We start from the raw sequence: 20,453 nt of genomic DNA, 5'->3' as shown, positions 1-20,453 counted from the left end.
ATTTTGATTTTATCTAGGCTTTTATGTTTTCTTTATTCTACAAATACAGCTTTTTGTGTGTGTCCAATTTTCTAAGACTGTATAATAGCAATTATATTTTTTAATAACAAGGGCTTTCTCTTCTATAATGACTTCCTTATTTTGAGTTTCACTTTTTCATGTTAAAATAATTCCATAATTGGGCTGGGCGCAGTGGCTCACCCCTGTAATCCCAGCACTTTGGGAGGCTGAGGCGGGCAGATCACGAGATCAGGAGTTCCAGACCAGCCTGGCCAACATGGTGAAACTCCATCTCTGCTAAAAATACAAAAAATAGCTGAGCATGGTGGCAGGTGCCTATAATCCCAGCTACTCAGGAGGCTGAGGCAGGAGAAACATTTGAACCCGGAGGCGGAGGTTGCAGTGAGCCGAGACCTTGCCACTGCACTCCAGCTTGGGCAACAGGGCAAGACTGTCTCAAAAAAAAAATAAAAAGAAAAATCCATAATTGTTTTTCAAAACACACAGTTGTGTTTTGAGGCAAAGTAATGAGGCAAATATAAGGAGGTAAAGTATGTTTTGTGAGGGTACAATATTTGTTAAGGGACAATATTCTAAGTCATTGTTTTTAGTTTTCAGTCATTTTTCATACATTCGAGTAATGACTGCTATTTTATCAGTTTCAGCATTACCACATTAACATTTACTAATCACCTTTAATGGCAAACCATAAACAATCTAGTTCATTAAACTTATATTTAGATATTACTACTCAAAACTATTTTATGAAAAATATTTTTTGGTAACTAAGTAAATACAAAAATTCATAGAACCCAATTCTCTCATGATAAATACTAGACTTACAAATTTACAAACTTGTATAAATGAATAATGTTTCATATATTAGGTCTTGAAGACCAGAATACTTTTATTTAAAATAAACTTCCAGTCTTTTTCTGAATTTTTTCTTGTTTTAAGTGCTTCATATGTTAGGTAGTGTTTAGTCTTTATCCAAAAATATTAGTAAAATAAAACATTTATTTGATTTTTTAAAATGATGCAACTATATTAAAAACTAAAACTGACCCTGTTTGATTTCTGGTCCTTTTAGTAATAACTGTGCAAATTTGGGCAACTCTTTTAACCTCTCTCTATCTCAGTTTCATTATCTATAAATGTAGGGAAAATTGTAGCTATTTCACAAGATTATTATGCCTGTTAATATAAGAAACTGTAGGTTTATATCCTCTAATAGTAAGTGGCTCAGTAGATACTAGTTAAATGAATGAATAGGTATATAAGTAGATAAACCAAGGAAGGGAAAAACAGACCAGGAAAGAATTAGCAAAAGAAGAAAAAGAGAACTCTCAGTCTTAGGTGGAGAAGGTCAGGTAATTGTAACACATGATGAACTAGAAAATGTAAGCATTTATTGTCTCGATGAATGAAATATAATTTTTATTATTTTGATTATTCTTAGGCAGAAAAGGCTGGCATGGTTCATTTGTTGGATTTCCTAGGTATGATTTTCCTCACAATGATTTGGGCCATTTGTCCTCGAGATAGCTTGGCACTTTTGTGCCAGTGGATACAGTCTAAATTGCAGGAGGTAAGTCTGAGACAATAACTTGAATTGATCATAGCCTGTGGTGAAGATATTTTAATACTACTGTAAAGCAGCAAATCCAGAGATGTTTTTACATTTTACTATGAAATATGGGTATGAATTTTTAGTGTCTTATGTTTTCTCATTTTTAGGGAATATTCTTATATATGAATATTTAAGGAATACTACATCTCTCAAATGATAGGTATGGATAGTTAGAAGGGCTTGGCAACTTTTGGCTAATATAATTTTTAAAAATATATTTATTGGTTTTACAGAGAGAAAATCCAGCCACTGACCCTTCCTTTCATAGTAACTGAATGACTCCCCCCTCCCCCAAATTCAGCCATCCCTTGGTATACAGGACTTCTCGTGGATACCAAAATCTGAGTATGCTCAAGTCCTTGATAAAAAATGGCATGGTATTGGCCGGGCACCGTGGCTCACGCCTGTAATCCCAGCACTTTGGGAGGCCGAGGTGGGCGGATCACGAAGTCAGGAGATCGAGACCATCCTGGCTAACATGGTGAAACCCCGTCTCTACTAAAAATACAAAAAAATTAGCCAGGCATCATGGTGGGCACCTGTAGTCCCAGCTACTCAGGAAGCTGAGGCAGGAGAATGGCTTGAACCTAGGAAGCGGAGCTTGCAGTGAGCCAAGATCGCGCCACTGCACTCCAGCCTCGGCGACAGAGTGAGACTCCATCTCAAAAAAAACAAAAAAAGCATGGTATTTGCGTGTAACCATGCACATCCTCTCATATACTTTAAATCATCTGTAGATTACTTATAATTCAATGTAAATGCTATGTAGTTATTTTACTATATATATATATTTTTAAGTTGTAGTTTTTTTAATTGTTTTTTCATAGATATTTTCTATCCAAATTGGTTGAATCCACCAGGTGCATAATCCACAGATATAGAGAGCCAACTGTATTTGCGTTTTAATGCGGCACTGTTAAAACCTCTGAACTTTAATGGGCACAGAATTGGCTAAAGCTACTTTACCACCCTTCCTTCCTTCTCACTCTGTTAAAATATCATTGCTTTGAAAATATTGAAAGGAAAGTCTTACTAGGTGTTTGTTAACTTTTGTTTTTAGTGCTTATGTATAATAATCATCTCAAAAATGTATTGAGTGCCTCATTTTGTCCAAAGCACTGTAATACTGAAAGTAGGTCTTGCCATTTTTATAACTACTTTGTTAACCATGATTATTTTGTTTTACATCTTTCTTTGAATATTTCCTCTTGTCCCAGGAGGTTTGGTTATTTAGGAACAATCCGTTATTTGTTTATTTAATGATTTGTGGAGTACCCATCAGAGTGCCATCTGGGTGCTGTTTAAATCTAATGTGCAAAATTCTATGAGACAAATTGTTTTTGAGATTGGATAACTAAGTCTGTTATTCAGTATTAACATGTCATTTGGCTTCATTTATATTGAAGTAAAGGTTCTTAAAGAGAAAATAAAAGATTGGTTATTCCTTAGGTTATAGGATCTCATATTTTGAATTTTGTTTTGTCACTGACCTGCCGGAAATTAAAAGAATTAGTGTAGTTATTTTCCCCATCTATCTATAGATTGCTTTTTTTGTAATGGAATCAGCAGAGTTGGTCATAAGAAAGATAACATGTAGCTATTTCTTTCTTGAAATACTTGATAAATTCTGCCACTTCACTGTAATTCTTCAATGAAAATAAAGTACGAATGATTCTATTTGGATTCTTTTTCCCTAAATCAAGGCCTCTCAATAATTTTGGTGACAAGGAAATGTTTCTCTCTGGAAAGTTGCTCAGTGTGATTGGAGAGCAGAGAGGAATGTTAATAGTGAAGTCATTAGGGTGTGAGAATTGCTGAGGTTCATCTGTTGTGAGGACCGAATGATACATTTAAAGCAGGATTTCTCAGTCTCAGCACTACTCACACTTTGGACTGGATAATTCTTTGTTGTGGGGAAGTTGTCCTGTGCACTGTAGGATGTTTTGTAGCGTTTCTGACCCTCATTCCCTAGATGTCAGTAGCTCTCCCTCCTCTCAGTTATAACAGTCATAAATATTTCCAAACATTTGTAAATGTCCCTGGAGGACAAAATCACACTAGGTTTAGAAACATTAATTTAAAGCACTTAGCATGGTACCTGGCACAAATAAGGACTCAATAAATATGAGCTATTATTTTTGTTCATTTAATCCCCTCTGCAGCTCTGTGAGCTTGGAACTGTTACTAGCTTCGTTTTAGATATGATACTACTGGGTTTAGTGGGGTTAAACAATTAGCTCAGGGTTAACAATAAGTTAACAGTATTTGGACTTGAACTTAAGTTTCTCTCTTTTTAAAGCCAAAGTTTTAAATCCTTATGCTATCAATAGACTTGATGGGGGCACATGCAGCCTGCTCATGGGGAGTGAAGGCACTTCAGGATATACATCATCGACCTAAAACAGACTGATTGAAAAGGAAGGAAGTCATTTCTAATGGTCACATACTGTGTATCAGATTTATTATATTATTTCAGGCCATCACAGACATGTGGCTACCTTTGAAAGATTGCTTCCCCAATTAATAGCTCTTTTCTCAAAAGTCCTGCCTATTGATCCATCTCCTACAAAGTTTTAGTACTTACTGAAAATTAGAATTTAACTGGAAAGCATTCACATAAATACAAGTAATTAGGAAAATTAAAGTTACTATATCTATGTGTGTTTTTTATTGAAGTCAGAAGAAAATTTCATTTTCCCAACTAATCAATACTTAGAAAAGAAAAAGGAAATTAAGATAATTTATCAAAGAAAGAGCATTCTGCTATATGGTTAATTTTCTTACTGAAATAAATTGTCTAGTAGTGTCATTGGATATTATATACCTACGTTTTCTTGATTTTCTTTTAAAACTCAAGGTCAAAATATTCCTTGACCATATTAAAAACCTGTCATCAATAAGCTTTCTTAGTGAATCCTGTACTCAGTAGGTGGAGACTATAATTGGAAAAATAGAAGTAAATTCCTTTACTACAGACTGTCAAGAAATTTATAGGCATGACTTCTTATCATTTTTTAAAGTATTAATTTCTAATCAGGGAAATAAAGGCTGTGTTTATATTTTATATCATGGAGTTATTTTAATGTTAGTAGACAGTATAGGAATTTTATTCTAGATACTCCATGAAACTTTTTTTAAAAATCTCTCTGTTACTCCTTTTGTCATGAAATAAATTGTCTTAATGGAGCTTTTCTGTCCTATTTCTTCTTAGTATATGTTTAATAGACCATACAGCAGAAAATTGGAGGCTGAAGCTGATAAAATTGGACTACTGCTTGCTGCAAAGGTAAAGTGTTTAGTAGTTGAGAATACGTAATGCCCTTCCCAGGCTGAAAGATAAATGTGTGTTATTTTAACGAGGCTTGGCATAAGCAGAGAATGAGAGTCGGACTATATTAGCCCTTTATGCAATTTCTGTTAATCTAGAAATTTGAAGATTATGGACCTTGAAAGAATGTATAACTGAAGATATTCAATTCCCTTCTATATTTGAAGCTATATTATGCCTTAGACAGAATCCATAAGATTATAGTAATTATCAGGTTCTATTAAAAGAAAGTTCTTGATTGGAAATAATTTTTTGCATGTATAAACTTTTTGATTATAGACATGAAACATATAAATTGAAATTTTAAAACATTTGGTTATGTAATATGTCATCCCCTCTGGCCTTTTAACATTTGTCCCTCTGGAAGGTTAATGCTGTCTTTATTTTACTCCAGTACTCCAATATTTTACCCCTTGCTTCTCTGATCTAAGGAGGCTTTTTGAGTAAACAGGATGATAGGTAGTTGTTTTCCCCTACTTGAAGATAGGTTAATCCTGTTGTAGCTATGATCTTGGCTAAGCAAACTGATTTTCTACCATTTGAATAAACAGTAGATGAACAGACATTTAGGTTATTTTTGTTGCAGCAGATGGCTTTTTTTTTTTTTGCTAGCCATAGAGAGCAGCTCTGGGCCTTTACTTTTATTTAAGTTGACTTTGTTCCTGTCTACTTAACAGGGCACCTGGCAGCTATTTTTAATCACCTGTGATAACTCAGTGTTATTAGTAGCATTTAAGATTAGAAGTAAAACTGCATTTTAAAATATGAGGGAAAACAATGCCACTTCACATATTAAATTCAAATTGTATTTGATCCTTTGTTATGTTTCTGGTAGTTATTAAAACTATTAATCATTTTATTTGAACCTCTCATAAGTTTTGTGGATTTAATTTCATAAATCAAGGTATTACTCCTTCACAAAAGCAAAATCAGTTCTTTGAATGTTAAATAAATATGGTTAAGTGAATTATCAGACTGCATACACAAAGAAGTTCCCAAATAAGGGGACCACAGATTGGCTGTATTAAGAATTTCCTAATTTTAATGTACTCCAGTCTGTCAAATTTTCCCTATATGTTAAGTGTGTTCTGTGTTCTGGTTAGGAAATCTTTGTTTATCTCAGTAAGTTATTCCTGCTTTATTTCTAAGAAACTTTACTATTTTTAAAATATATAATATGAGGAAGAGGGCAACATCTTTTTTTTTTCCCATATGGATAGCTAATAGACTCAGCACTGTTTATTGAAAAAAGTCATCTTTTTTTCACCAGACTTCAGTGTCTCTTTGTCATAAAGGTGGGAGTATATCTGGCGTCTCTTTCTAGACACACTATTCTGTTCCATTGGCTTGTTTATGTTTCAGCCAGTACCATATTATCACTATAACTTTGTAGTAAGTGTTGATACCTGAAGCTTCTGTCCTCCAGTGTTGTTCTGCAGAATTGATTTGACTATTCTTGGATCTTTGCATTTCTATATACATTTTAGAAACAGCTTATTAAATTATACATACATAGAAAAACACATGGAGTTTTGATTGGAATTACATTGCATTTCTACATTAATTTGGGGACACTTGACGAGTGTCTATAGTATTGATTCGTCCCATCCGTTGAATATGATATATTTTCCCATTTGTTTAGATGTTTAATTTTTCTCAATGTTTTGAAATTTTTTTGTATGTAGGGATTACACATCTTTTGTTAGATTTATTGCTAAGTGTTTGATGTCATGATAGTGTCATTTTTAAAGTAAATTGCTTGTATATAAAAATACAATTGATTTTTATAACTGACCTTGTACCCAACAACCTTTATTTCTTCCTTTCCAATCTGTATACAGTTGACTCTTGAACAGCATGTTTTTGGTGAACCATGTAGCCTAGAAATATTGAAAAAATTAAGAAAAAGATATGTCATGAATGCATAAAATACATGTAGATATTAGTCTATTTTATAATTTGCTACCGTAAAATACAAACCTTTTATGAAAATTTATCAAAACGTGTGCCTACACAGCTCGTACATGGTGCCATTTGCAGTTGAGAGAAATGTAAACAAATGTAAAGATGCAGTATTAAACGTAACTACATAGAATTAATTGTGGTACCTAGGTACTATTAAAGTTTTGTATTCACTTCATGTTGCTAATGCAGTGATCTCAAATGTTGTGAATATCTACTTAAAACACCAGAAGACATTAATCATCTCCATGTGAGCAGCTTTCTCTCCAGTAAATTGAATATCTTAGTAAATGGTCTCTTGCAGTTCTTGCATATTTTTCATTGTGTTTAGTGCAATACTGTAAACACCTTGAATAATACCATGAGACCCATATGAGTTGCTGCTAGTGATACTGGAAATGTTCCCAAGAAGTAAACTCATGATATTACAAGAAAAAGTTGAGTTGCTTGATACATACTGTAGATTGAGGTCTGCAGCTGTGGTTGCCTGCCATTTCAAAATAAATAAATCCAGAATAAGGACCGTTGAAAAAAGGAAAAGAAAACTTGTGAAGTCATAGCTGCAACTATACCAGCAAGCATGAAAACCTTGCACTTTTTGCAAAAGACTTTTATCTTGTATAGAAGATGCACCTTTTATGTGGGTGCAGGATTGCCATAAGAAAGGCATATCTATAGACTCTAATATGATTCAAGAAAAAGCAAAGTCATTATATTACAACTTAAAAGGAAGATGAAAGATCTAAAGTTGGAGAATTTAATGCCAGCAAAGGATGGTTTGGTAGTTTTAGAGATTTGGCTTAAAAATGTCAAGATAACAGGAGAAGCAGCTGCTCCTGACCAAGAGGCAGCAGATGCATTCCCAGATACTTTAAGAAAATTGTTGAGGAGAAAGAATAGCTGCCGGAACAGGTTTTTAATGCAGATCAAAGTGTGCTATTCTGGGAAAAAGATAATGCCATAAAGGACATTTATTAGTATGGAAGAGAAGTGAGCATCAAGATTTAAGGCAGAAGGGATATGCTAACTCTACTATTTTGAGGAAATGGAGTTGGATTTCTAAGTACTTTCCTTATCTATAAAGCTGGTAACCCCTGAGCCTCTAAGGAAAAAGATAATACCAGCTGCCAGTCTTTTGGTTGTAAAGCCAAAAGGCCTGCTACACAATGAGAACGCTTCTTCTGGATTGGTTCCATCCATGCTTTGTTCCTAAAGTTAAGAATTATCTTGCCAGTAAGGACTGCCAGTTCTTTTTTTTTTTTTTTTTTTTTTTTTAACAGAGTCTCGCTCTGTTGCCCAGGCTGGAGTGCAGTGGCACAATCTTAGCTCACTGCAAGCTCTGCTTCCTGGGTTCACACCATTCTCCTGCCTCAGCCTCCTGAGTAGCTGGAACTACAGGCGCCCGCCACCACACCAGGCTAATTGTTTGTATTTTTAGTAGAGACGGGGTTTCACCATGTTAGCCAGGATGGTCTTGATCTCCTGACCTCGTGATCCACCCGCCTTGGCCTCCCAAAGTGCTGGGATTACAAGCGTGAGCCACTGCGCCCAGCCGGGACTGCCAGTTCTTTTTACATTCTCAATTCTTCTGGCCACCTGGAACCCCATGAGTTCAACACTGAAGGCATCCAAGTGGTCTACTTGCCCCCAAACACAGCATTCCTAGTTGAGTCTCAGATCAGAGGGCCATAAGGACCTTTAAGGCTTATTACAACAGGTTACTTTAGGGAAAGGTTGTTACTGCTATGGAAGAGAACCCCGAAAGAACATCATGAAAGTCTGTAAGGATTACACCACTGAAGATTGCATCATTGTTATAGAAAAAGCCATGAAAGCCATCAAGCCTGAAATAATAAATTGTTGATGAAGCAAACTATCCAGATATTGTGCATGACCACACAGAGCAAGTCAAGGAAATGATGAAAAGATTGTGGATATGGCAAAAAAAGGTGGGGAGTGAAGGGTTTCAAGATACACGTCTTAGAGAAATTCAAGAGCTAATAGAAATACCTTATCAGAGGAATTAACAGAGGATGACTTGATGGAGATGAGTGCTTCCAAAATGGTGCCAGGTAGAAAAGACATAGTAGAGCCAGAAAACAAATTGACATTAGACAATCTAGCAGAAGGATTCTGATTATTCAAGACTACTTTTGACTTATTTTACGACAGAAATTACAAAGTATCTCCATTAAGTTACACTGATTGTGCTTGCCTCTCCTGTCTCCCGTTCTACCTCTGCCACCCCGGAACCGCAAGACCAACTCTCCTCTTCTCAGTCTACTCACTGTGAAGACAAGGATGGAGACATTTATGATGATCCACTTCCATTTAATGAATAGTAAATATATTCCTCTTCCTTATGGTTTTCTTAATAACATTTTCCTTTCTCTAGCTTATTTTATTGTAAGAATACAGTGTATAATACATATAACATACAAAACATGTTAATTTACTGTGTTACTGGCAAGGTCAACAGTAGGCTATTAGTAGTTAGATTTTGGGGGAGTCAAATGTTATATGTGGATTTTTGACTGCATGGAGGGGTCAGTGCCCTTAACGTCCGTGTTGTTCAAGGGTCAACTGTGCTTTTTAATTTTTGCTTTATTGCAATAGCCAAAAACTTTAGTACAAAGTTGGTGATGGGCAACTTTGTATTTTCCTAATCTTACGGGCAAGAAAGCATTCAGTATTTCACCATTATGTTTGTTGTAAGCTTTTTATAGATACTTTTTTTATCAAATGAGTTTCTCTTCCATTTCTAATATCCTAAGATTTAAAAAAATTATGTATGTATATTAAATTTTATCAAACGCATTTTCTGTATTTTTTCTTCAACTTTTAAGTTCCGGGGTACATGTGCAGATGTGCAGGTTTGTTACATTGATAAATGTGTGTCACAGTGGTTTGCTGCACAGATCAACTCATCACCTAGGTATTAAGCCCAACTATTCTTCCTGATGCTCTCCTTCCCCCTGCATTTTCTGCCTGTATTGAGATGATTATATGATTTTTCTCCTTTAATCTGTTATTGTGGCAAATTACATTAATTTTTTTTAAAGTTAAGTTGCATTTTTGGGGAAATATATCCAATTTTGTCAATTATCCGTTAATATATTGCTAGAATTGGTTTAATGCTTAGTTTAGAATGTTTATCTCTATGTTCAAAGGAGATTGTCACCTAGAATTTTCTTTTCTCGTAATGTCCTGTCAGGTTTTGGAATCAAAGTTATGCTGGCCTCATACAATTGATCAGGGAAGTGTTCTTCATTTTCTCATCTCCAGAAGAGTTTTTGTAAGATTAGCTATATTTATTTTTTAAACGTTTGGAGAATTCCTGGGTAAAGCCATATGGGCCTGAAGATTTCTTCGTGAGTTTGTCTTTAATTATGGATTCGGTCTCTTTAATAGATATAGAACTATTCAGATTTTTCTATTTCTTGTTTCAGTTTTCATAGTTTTTCTAGGAATTTTTGTTTAAATTTTCAAAATGATTGGCATAAAGTTGTTTTAATATATTCTTATTATATTTTAATGTCCGAAGGATTACCTGTATTTTACATGTATCTTTTAAATGTCCCCTTTGTTAATATTGGTGATCTGTGTCTTGTCTTTTTTTGCTAGATTTTATCACTTTCATCAATCTTTTCAAAACCATCTTTTGGGTTTGTTTATTGTCTTTATTATATAATTGTTTTCTGTTATGTCGGTTACCATTTTTTTTTCATTATTTTATTCTGCATTCATTTTTTGGGTTTCATATGCGGTTCTTTCCCTAACTTAAGATGAATACTACCATCATTTATTTTAAACTCTTATTTTTTCTAGTACATACATTTAAGGCCGTACATTTTCCTCTGAGAGCATCTTTACTTGTCATGTTGCAAGGGTTGATATGTTATGTTTTCTTCAGTTTAAAATGTATTCTTGTTTTCACTGTGGTTTCTTCTTTGACCCATGGGTTATTTAGAAGTATATTGCTTAGTTTTTGAAAATGTGGTGATTTTAAAGTTACCTTTTGTTTTCGATTTCTAGCTTAGTTACAGTCTGATTGGATAATATGCTGAATGATTGGAATCCTTTGAAAAGGGTTGGGTCTTGCTTTGTGGCTCAGGATGTGATCAATTTTGTCAAAATGATGTGCACTTGAAAGTGGATCCTGCCATTGCTGGTGCAGTGTTCTGTGGATGTCAGTTTTGCCAAGTGTGTTAATTCTGTTGTTTCAGATCTTCTAAATTCTTGCTGAATTTTTTTCCTTTTTTTTGTAGTTATCAAGAGAGGTTTGGTAATATTTCATTATGGTTGTAGATTTTTCTTTTTTCCTTTTAGGGCTATTAATTTTTGCCGTGTACATCTTTTTTTTTTTTTTATTATACTTTAGGGTTTTAGGGTACATGTGCACAATGTGCAGGTTTGTTACATATGTATCCATGTGCCATGTTGATTTCCTGCACCCATTAACTCGTCATTTAGCATTAGGTGTATCTCCTAATGCTGTCCCTCCCCCCTCCCCCCACCCCACAACAGTCCCCGGAGTGTGATGTTCCCCTTCCTGTGTCCATGAGTTCTCATTGTTCAATTCCCACCTATGAGAGAGAACATGCGGTGTTTGGTTTTTTGTCCTTGCGATAGTTTACTGAGAATGATGTTTTCCAGTTTCATCCATGTCCCTACAAAGGACACGAACTCATCATTTTTTATGGCTGCATAGTATTCCATGGTGTATATGTGCCACATTTTCTTAATCCAGTCTATCGTTGTTGGACATTTGGGTTGGTTCCAACTCTTTGCTATTGTGAATAGTGCCGCAATAAACATACGTGTGCATGTGTCTTTATAGCAGCATGATTTATAGTCCTTTGGGTATATACCCAGTAATGGGATGGCTGGGTCAAATGGTATTTCTAGTTCAAGATCCCTGAGGAATCGCCACACTGACTTCCACAATGGTTGAACTAGTTTACAGTCCCACCAACAGTGTAAAAGTGTTCCTATTTCTCCACATCCTCTCCAGCACCTGTTGTTTCCTGATTTTTTAATGATGGCCATTCTAACTGGTGTGAGATGGTATCTCACTGTGGTTTTGATTTGCATTTCTCTGATGGCCAGTGATGATGAGCATTTCTTCATGTGTTTTCTGGCTGCATAAATGTCTTCTTTTGAGAAGTGTCTGTTCATGTCCTCTGCCCACTTTTTGATGGGGTTGTTTGTTTTTTTCTTGTAAATTTGTTTGAGTTCATTGTAGATTCTGGATATTAGCCCTTTGTCAGATGAGTAGGTTGCAAAAATTTTCTCCCATTCTGTAGGTTGCCTGTTATTCTGATGATAGTTTCTTTTGCTGTGCAGAAGCTCTTTAGTTTAATGAGATCCCATTTGTCTATTTTGGCTTTTGTTGCCATTGCTTTTGGTGTTTTAGACATGAAGTCCTTGCCCACGCCTATGTCCTGAATGGTATTGCCTAGGTTTCCTTGTAGGATTTTAATGGTTTTAGGTCTAACATATAAGTCTTTAATCCATCTTGAATTAATTTTTGTATAAGGTGTAAGGAAGAGATCCAGTTGCAGCTTTCTACATATGGCTAGCCAGTTTTCCCAGCACCATTTATTAAATAGGGAATCCTTTCCCCATTTCTTGTTTTTGTCAGGTTTGTCAAAGATCAGATAGTTGTAGCTATGCAGCATCATTTCTGAGGGCTCTGTTCTGTTCCATTGATCTATGTCTCTGTTGTGGTACCAGTACCATGCTGTTTTGGTTACTGTAGCCTTGTAGTATAGTTTAAAGTCAGGTAGCGTGATGCCTCCAGCTTTGTTCTTTTGGCTTAGGATTGACTTGGCGATGCGGGCTCTTTTTTGGTTCCATATGAATTTAAAGTAGTTTTTTCCAATTCTGTGAAGAAAGTCATTGGTAGCTTGATGGGGATGGCATTGAATCTATAAATTACCTTGGGCAGTATGGCCATTTTCAGATATTGATTCTTCCAACCCATGAGCATGGAATGTTCTTCCATTTGTTTGTATCCTCTTTTATTTCATTGAGCAGTGGTTTGTAGTTCTCCTTGAAGAGGTCCTTCACATCCCTTGTAAGTTGGATTCCTAGGTATTTTATTCTCTTTGAAGCAATTGTGAATGGGAGTTCACTCATAATTTGGCTCTCTGTTTGTCTGTTATTGGTGTACAAGAATGCTTGTGATTTTTGTACATTAATTTTGTATCCTGAGACTTCGCTGAAGTTGCTAATCAGCTTAAGGAGATTTTGGGCTGAGACAGTGGGGTTTTCTAGATATACAATCATGTCATCTGCAAACAGGGACAATTTGACTTCCTCTTTTCCTAATTGAATACCTTTTATTTCCTTCTCCTGCCTGATTGCTCTGGCCAGAACTTCCAGCACTATGTTGAATAGGAGCGGTGAGAGAGGGCATCCCTGTCTTGTGCCAGTTTTCAGAGGGAATGCTTCCAGTTTTTGCCCATTCAGTATGATATTGGCTGTGGGTTTGTCGTAGATAGCTCTTATTATTTTGAGATACGTCCCATCAATACCTAATTTATTGAGAGTTTTTAGCATGAAGGGTTGTTGAATTTTGTCAAAGGCCTTTTCTGCATCTATTGAGATAATCATGTGGTTTTTGTCTTTGGTTCTGTTTATATGCTGGATTACATTTATTGATTTGCGTATGTTGAACCAGCCTTGCATTCCAGGGATGAAGCCCACTTGATCATGGTGGATAAGCTTTTTGATGTGCTGCTGGATTCGGTTTGCCAGTATTTTATTGAGGATTTTTGCATCAATGTTCATCAAGGATATTGGTCTGAAATTCTCTTTTTTGGTTATGTCTCTGCCAGGTTTTGGTATCAGGACGATGCTGGCTTCATAAAATGTGTTAGGGAGGATTCCCTCTTTTTCTATCGATTGGAATAGTTTCAGAAGGAATGGTACCAGTTCCTCCTTGTACCTCTGGTAGAATTCAGCTGTGAATCCATCAGGTCCTGGACTCTTTTTGGTTGGTAAGCTATTGATTATTGCCACAATTTCAGAACCTGTTATTGGTCTATTCAGAGATTCAACTTCTTCCTGGTTTAGTCTTGGGAGGGTGTATTTGTCGAGGAATTTATCCATTTCTTCTAGATTTTCTAGTTTATTTGCATAGAGGTGTTTGTAGTATTCTCTGATGGTAGATTGTATTTCTGTGGGATTGGTGGTGATATCCCCTTTATCATTTTTTATTGCATCTATTTGATTCTTCTCTCTTTTCTTCTTTATTAGTCTTGCTAGCGGTCCATCAATTTTGTTGATCTTTTCAAAAAATCAGCTCCTGGATTCATTAATTTTTTGAAGGGTTTTTTGTGTCTCTATTTCCTTCAGTTCTGCTCTGATTTTAGTTATTTCTAGCCTTCTGCTAGCTTTTGAATGTGTTTGCTCTTGCTTTTCTAGTTCTTTTAATTGTGATGTTAGGGAGTCAATTTTGGATCTTTCCTGCTTTCTCTTGTGGGCATTTAGTGCTATAAATTTCCCTCTACACACTGCTTTGAATGTGTCCCAGAGATTCTGGTATGTTGTGTCTTTGTTCTCGTTGGTTTCAAAGAACATCTTTATTTCTGCCTTCATTTCATTATGTACCCAATAGTCATTCAGGAGCAGGTTGTTCAGTTTCCATGTAGTAGAGCGGTTTTGAGTGAGTTTCTTAATCCTGAGTTCTAGTTTGATTGCACTGTGGTCTGAGAGACAGTTTGTTATAATTTCTGTTCTTTTACATTTGCTGAGGAGAGCTTTACTTCCAACTATGTGGTCAATTTTGGAATAGGTGTGGTGTGGTGTTGAAAAAAATGTATATTCTGTTGACTTGGGGTGGAGAGTTCTGTAGATGTCTATTAGGTCCACTTTATGTAGAGCTGAGTTCAATTCCTGGATATCCTTGTTAACTTTCTGTCTCGTTGATCTGTCTAATGCTGACAGTGGGGTGTTAAAATCTCCCATTATTATTGTGTGGGAGTTTAAGTCCCTTTGTAGGTCACTCAGGACTTGCTTTATGAATCTGGGTGCTCCTGTGTTGGGTGCATATATATTTAGGATAGTTAGCTCTTCTTGTTGAATTGATCCCTTTACCATTATGTAATGGCCTTCTTTGTCTCTTTTGATCTTTGTTGGTTTAAAGTCTATTTTATCAGAGACTAGGATTGCAACCCCTGCCTTTTTTTGTTTTCCAGTTGCTTGATAGATCTTCCTCCATCCCTTTATTTTGAGTCTATGTGTGTCTCTGCACGTGAGATGGGTTTCCTGAATACAGCACACTGATGGGTCCTGACTCCTTATCCAGTTTGCCAGTCTGTGTCTTTTAATTGGAGCATTTAGCCCATTTACATTTAACGTTAATATTGTTATGTGTGAATCTGATCCTGTCATTATGATGTTAGTTGGTTATTTTGCTCGTTAGTTGCTATAGTTTCTTCCTAGTCTCGATGGTCTTTACAATTTGGCATGTTTTTGCAGTGGCTGGTACCGGTTGTTCCTTTCCATGTTTAGTGCTTCCTTCAGGAGCTCTTTTAGGGCAGGCCTGGTGGTGACAAAATCACTCAGTGTTTGCTTGTCTGTAAAGTGTTTTATTTCTCCTTCACTTATGAAGCTTAGTTTGGCGGGATAGGAGATTCTGGGTTGAAAATTCTTATCTTTAAGAATATTGAATATCGGCCCCCACTCTCTTCTGGCTTGTAGAGTTTCTGCTGAGAGATCAGCTGTTAGTCTGATGGGCTTCCCTTTGTGGGTAACCCGACCTTTCTCTCTGGCTGCCCTTAACATTTTTTCTTTCATTTCAACTTTGGTGAATCTGACAATAATGTGTCTTGGAGTTGCCCTTCTCGAGGAGTATCTTTGTGGCGTTCTCTGTATTTCCTGAATCTGAATGCTGGCCTGCCTTGCTAGATTGGGGAAGTTCTCCTGGATAATATCTTGCAGAGTGTTTTCCAACTTGGTTCCATTCTCCCCATCATTTTCAGGTACACCAATCAGACGTAGGTTTGGTCTTTTCACATAGTCCCAAATTTCTTGGAGGCTTTGTTCATTTCTTTTTATCCTTTTTTCTCTAAACTTCCCTTCTCTCTTCATTTCATTCATTTCATCTTCCATCAGCGATACCCTTTCTTCCAGTTGATCGCGTCTGCTACTGAGGCTTCTGCAATCTTCGCGTAGTTCTTGAAACTTGGCTTTCAGCTCCATCAGCTCCTTGAAGCCCTTCTCTCCATTGGTTATTCTAGTTATCTATTCTTCTAATTTTTTTTCAAAGTTTTTAACTTCTTTGCTGTTGTTTTGAATTTCCTCTCGTAGCTCAGAGTAGTTTGATCGTCTGAAGCCTTCTTCTCTCAACTCATCAAAGTCATCCTCCATCCAGCTTTGTTCCGTTGCTGGTGAGGAACTGCGTTCCTTTGGAGGAGGAGAGGTGCTCTGTTTTTTAGAGTTTCCAGTTTTTTTGGTCTGTTTTTTCCCCATCTTTGTGGTTTTATCTACTTTTTGTCTTTGATGATGGTGATGTACAGATGGGTTTTTGGTGTGGATGTCCTTTCTGTTTGTTAGTTTTCCTTCAACCAGACAGGACCCTCAGCTGCAGGTCTGTTGGAGTTTACTAGAGGTGCACTCCAGACCCTGTTTGGCTGGGTGTCAGCAGCGGTGGCTGCAGAACAGCAGATTTTCGTGAGACCACAAATTCAGCTGTCTGATAGTTCCTCTGAAAGTTTTGTCTCAGAGAAGTACCGGGTTGAATGAGGTGTCAGTCTGTCCCTACTGGGGGGTGCCTCCCAGTTAGGCTGCTCAGGGGTGAGGGACCCACTTTAGGAGGCAGTCTGACTGTTCTCAGATCTCCAGCTGCGTGCTGGGAGAACCACTACTCTCTTCAAAGCTGTCAGTCAGACAGGGACATTTAAGTCTGTGGAAGTTCTTGCAGAGTTTTTGTTTGTCTGTGCCCTGCCCCCAGAGGTGGAGCCTACGGAGGCAGGCAGGCCTCCTTGAGCTGTGGTGGGCTCCACCCAGTTCGAGCTTCCTGGCTGCTTTGTTTACCTAAGCAAGCCTGGGCAATGGCGGGCGCCCCTTCCCCAGCCTCGCTGCCGCCTCGCAGCTTGATCTCAGACTGCTGTGCTAGCAATTAGCGAGACTCCGTGGGCATAGTACCCTCCGAGCCAGGTGCGGGACACAATCTCCTAGTGTGCCGTTTTCCAGGCCCGTTGGAAAAGCGCCGTATTAGGATGGGACTGACCCGATATTCCAGGTGCCGTCTGCTTCCCCTTTCTTTGACTAGGAAAGGGAACTCCCTGACCCCTTGCGCTTCCCGAGTGAGGCAATGCCTCGCCCTGCTTTGGCTCGCGCACAGTGCGCCTCACCGACTGTCCTGCACCCACTGTTAGGCACTCCCTAGTGAGATGAAACCGGTACCTCAAGCAGAAATGCAGAAATCACCCGTCTTCTGTGTCGCTGGGGCTGGGAGCTGGAGACCGGAGCTCTTCCTATTCGGCCATCTTGGCTCCACCCCTTGCCGTGTACATCTTAAAAGTATCTGTAGTATACATACTTGTTAGATTGTAAGATTTTCCTAGTGGATTGATCCCTTTCTCACAATAAAATCACTGTTTCTAGTAATAGTTCTTGCTTAATGTCCACTTTTTGCTTTTAGTATTGTTATTTCAGCTTTTTTTCAGTTAGTGCTTGCATGGTGAATCTTTAATATTCTCTTATTTTTAAACTTCCTGTGTTCTTGTGTGTGTAGCCCTTGTAAGCAGAACATGGCTGTTGTTTTTATCTTTGCCCTTTTTTGGGGAAAAGTTAGTCTATTTGTTTAATTTGCATTTCTTATTTATAATTATTTATATAATGTGGAACATTTTTATGTGTCTGTTGGCACTTCATTTATATTCCTTTGTGAATTATCTTCTCAGATATTTTTCCCATTTTCAAATTGGGCAAAGAAGTTTGTGTTCTTATTCTTGAGTTGTAGGAGTTTTTCACATATGTGCTAGGTGCAAGTTCTTTGTCAGATATGTGTCTTGCAAATGTTTTCTTTCATTCTGTGGCTTGCTCTTTTATTTTTTATTTTTTTCAACATTTAGGTTCCAGGGTACATGTGCAGGTGTGTTACGTGGGTAACTTGCACGTTGCTAAGATTTGGTGTACAAATGATCCTCTCCCCGAGGTAGTGAGCGTGGTACCCAAAAGGTGGTTTTTCAGCCCTTGCTCCCCTCCTTCCCCCCTCCCTCTGGTAGTCACCAGTGTCTGTTGTTCCCATCTTTGTGTCCATGTGTAGTTAATGTTTAGCTCCCACTTATGAGTGAGAACATGCAATAGGCTAATCACTTAACCTCTGACTGTCCATGTATCAGAATGTATGTTTTCCACTACCTATCTTGAAGTTCATTAATCTTATTTTTAGCTGTATTTGTTCTACATTAAATTCGTATTTGAGTTTTAAATTTCAGTTACTTTGTCTTTTCATTCTAGAATATCCCTTTGATGCTCTTTTATAAATTTCAGTTCTCTGGTGAAATTCTACATTTTGTCATATGTTTCTTTGTTTATATTTTCTTGAATATGTTAATCATATATTTTTTTTTAAATTCATGTTTCATAACTCTAATATCTGTATTATAGCTGGGTCCGTTTCTGTTGTCTGTTTTTGCCTTTGGTCTTGTTTCTTGGCATGGTTGCTTACTTTTGATTGAATGCTGGATATTTTGTATAAACAGTTCTGTTGGCTCTGAATGATATATTTTTTTTCTGTCAGAGGGATTCTCTGTGCTAAGTGGTCACTTAGAGCATAGCAGATCTCTTCACTCATTCAGAGCCTGAGGTGAGTTTGCATAGGCTGGGATGATGAGCTCTACTGTAAGATTATAGGACGGCGATCTAGCTCTTTCTTTGGGGAACCTTCCCATAGAATATATATTGGCCTTTCCTATGTGGTCATTCGAGTGTCTGCAGATGAATCCTGTAAAAACTGGCTGTTGGAAATACCCCATTTACCCTGATGTGATTACTATACATTTCATGCCTCTATCAGAATATCTTATGTAACCCATAAATTTATAACCTACCAAGTGCCCACAAAAATAAAAACAAGTAAAAAAAACTAGTTTGTCACTGTTTAAGGATTGGCAGTGGAAAAGGGAGTAGGGTTTTCCCATTCATTGTGGAGACTTTTAAAAATTCTCTGTTATGACCCTTATACCTCGACCTTTCTTTCTTGGATGTCAAATACTAAATCTTTCTGGGGTCTCTGTAGTGGGGGGTAATCAATCAATTGCCAAAGAAGTGAGCAATAAGTGTAGAGATAATGCATGAACTCTGGAACTATACTGCCAAGTTTGAGAATCTGCTTTGCCAGAGAGAGTACTAGCTGTGTGATTATGATCAAGTTATTTATTCTTTTTGTGCCTCAACTTTTCTGATCTGTAGGATAGGAACAGTACTTGGACCTATCTCATACACTTAATACAATTAAAATTCTTAGAGCTCCTGTCTTTTAATCATTTATCTTAAAAGGACTGTCTGCTATCTCCTCTTCTTTATTTCACAAATACATTATCTCAAACCCAGTATGTTCAATATTAAATTCTTAATTTCTCCCTACACGTGTTTTTCTTCTGGTCTTCCTTTTCCCAATGAATATACTACCCTCTATTCAGTTGCTTTTGGAAAAAAAAACCTGGATTCCTCCTTAGTTATTCGTTCTTTATCATTTACTCTTAACTTTTTCACCAAGTCCTGGCAGTTCTATCTATAAAATATATCTCAGTATATTCCCATCTCCAGTACTAGCATCTTTTACCTAAACTTCTGTACCAGGCTCATGATAGCTTTCATTGACTCCAGTCCTACTCCCCTCCATTCCATTCTCCACCCTGCCACAAGTAAGAAACAGATCCAATAAGCTATGATGATATTCTCTTTTGTTTTTTCTTTTCTTTTCTTTTCTTTTTTCTTTTCCTTTTCTTTTCCTCTTCTCTTCTCTTCTCTTCTCTTCTCTTCTCTTCTCTCCTCTCTCCCCTCTCCCCTCTCCCCTCTCCCCTCTCCGCTTTTCTTTTCTTTCTGATGGAATTTCACTTTTGTTGTCCAGGCTGGAGTGCAATGCCGAGATCTCAGCTCACTGCAACCACCACCTCCTGTGTTCAAGCGATTCTCCTGCCTCAGCCTCCTGAGTAGCTGGGATTACAGGCATGTGCCACCACGCCTGGCTAATTTTGTATTTTTAGTTGAGACGGGGTTTCTCCATGTTGGGCAGGCTGGTCTCAAACTCCCAGCCTCAGGTGACTCACCCACTTTGGCCTCCCAAAGTGCTGGGATTACAGGCGTGAGCCACTGTGCCTGGCCTGATACTCACTTTCTTAAGATAAGGCTTTAAGAAGACATTGACCAGACCTTTCCTCCAGACTTTTCCCTTTCTCACCTGACCGATCCCCCACTTTGGATTGACATTTAACATTAATACAATCAGAAGACAGTTTGATCTTACAGACCTAGGTGCTAGCTCTTCTCTGATCCATTATGATGATTTTCATT

General features: G+C 37.3%; 1 protein-coding gene across 4 annotated transcripts in view; it reads left to right on the top strand.

Annotated features, from left to right (window-relative positions):
* OMA1 (OMA1 zinc metallopeptidase) overlaps positions 1–20,453 on the top strand; it is a 277,007-nt gene that overhangs the window by 15,602 nt on the left and 240,952 nt on the right. For 3 of the 4 annotated variants that reach the window (XM_030812909.1, XM_030812910.1, XM_003265141.3), the window contains exons 6-7: positions 1,460–1,588; positions 4,842–4,916. In XM_030812909.1, coding sequence (XP_030668769.1) covers positions 1,460–1,588; positions 4,842–4,916 — 204 coding nt within the window. Of the gene's footprint in view, positions 1–1,459; positions 1,589–4,841; positions 4,917–10,134; positions 10,292–20,453 lie in introns of all 4 variants that reach the window. The other variant, XM_030812911.1, reaches the window with a different exon arrangement.

The sequence above is a fragment of the Nomascus leucogenys genome, chromosome 5 (assembly GCF_006542625.1).
Source record: "Nomascus leucogenys isolate Asia chromosome 5, Asia_NLE_v1, whole genome shotgun sequence".
NCBI classification, from domain to species: Eukaryota; Metazoa; Chordata; class Mammalia; order Primates; family Hylobatidae; genus Nomascus; species Nomascus leucogenys.
Note: the sequence above shows the minus strand (reverse complement) of the source record. Positions and strands in the feature narration are given on the sequence as shown.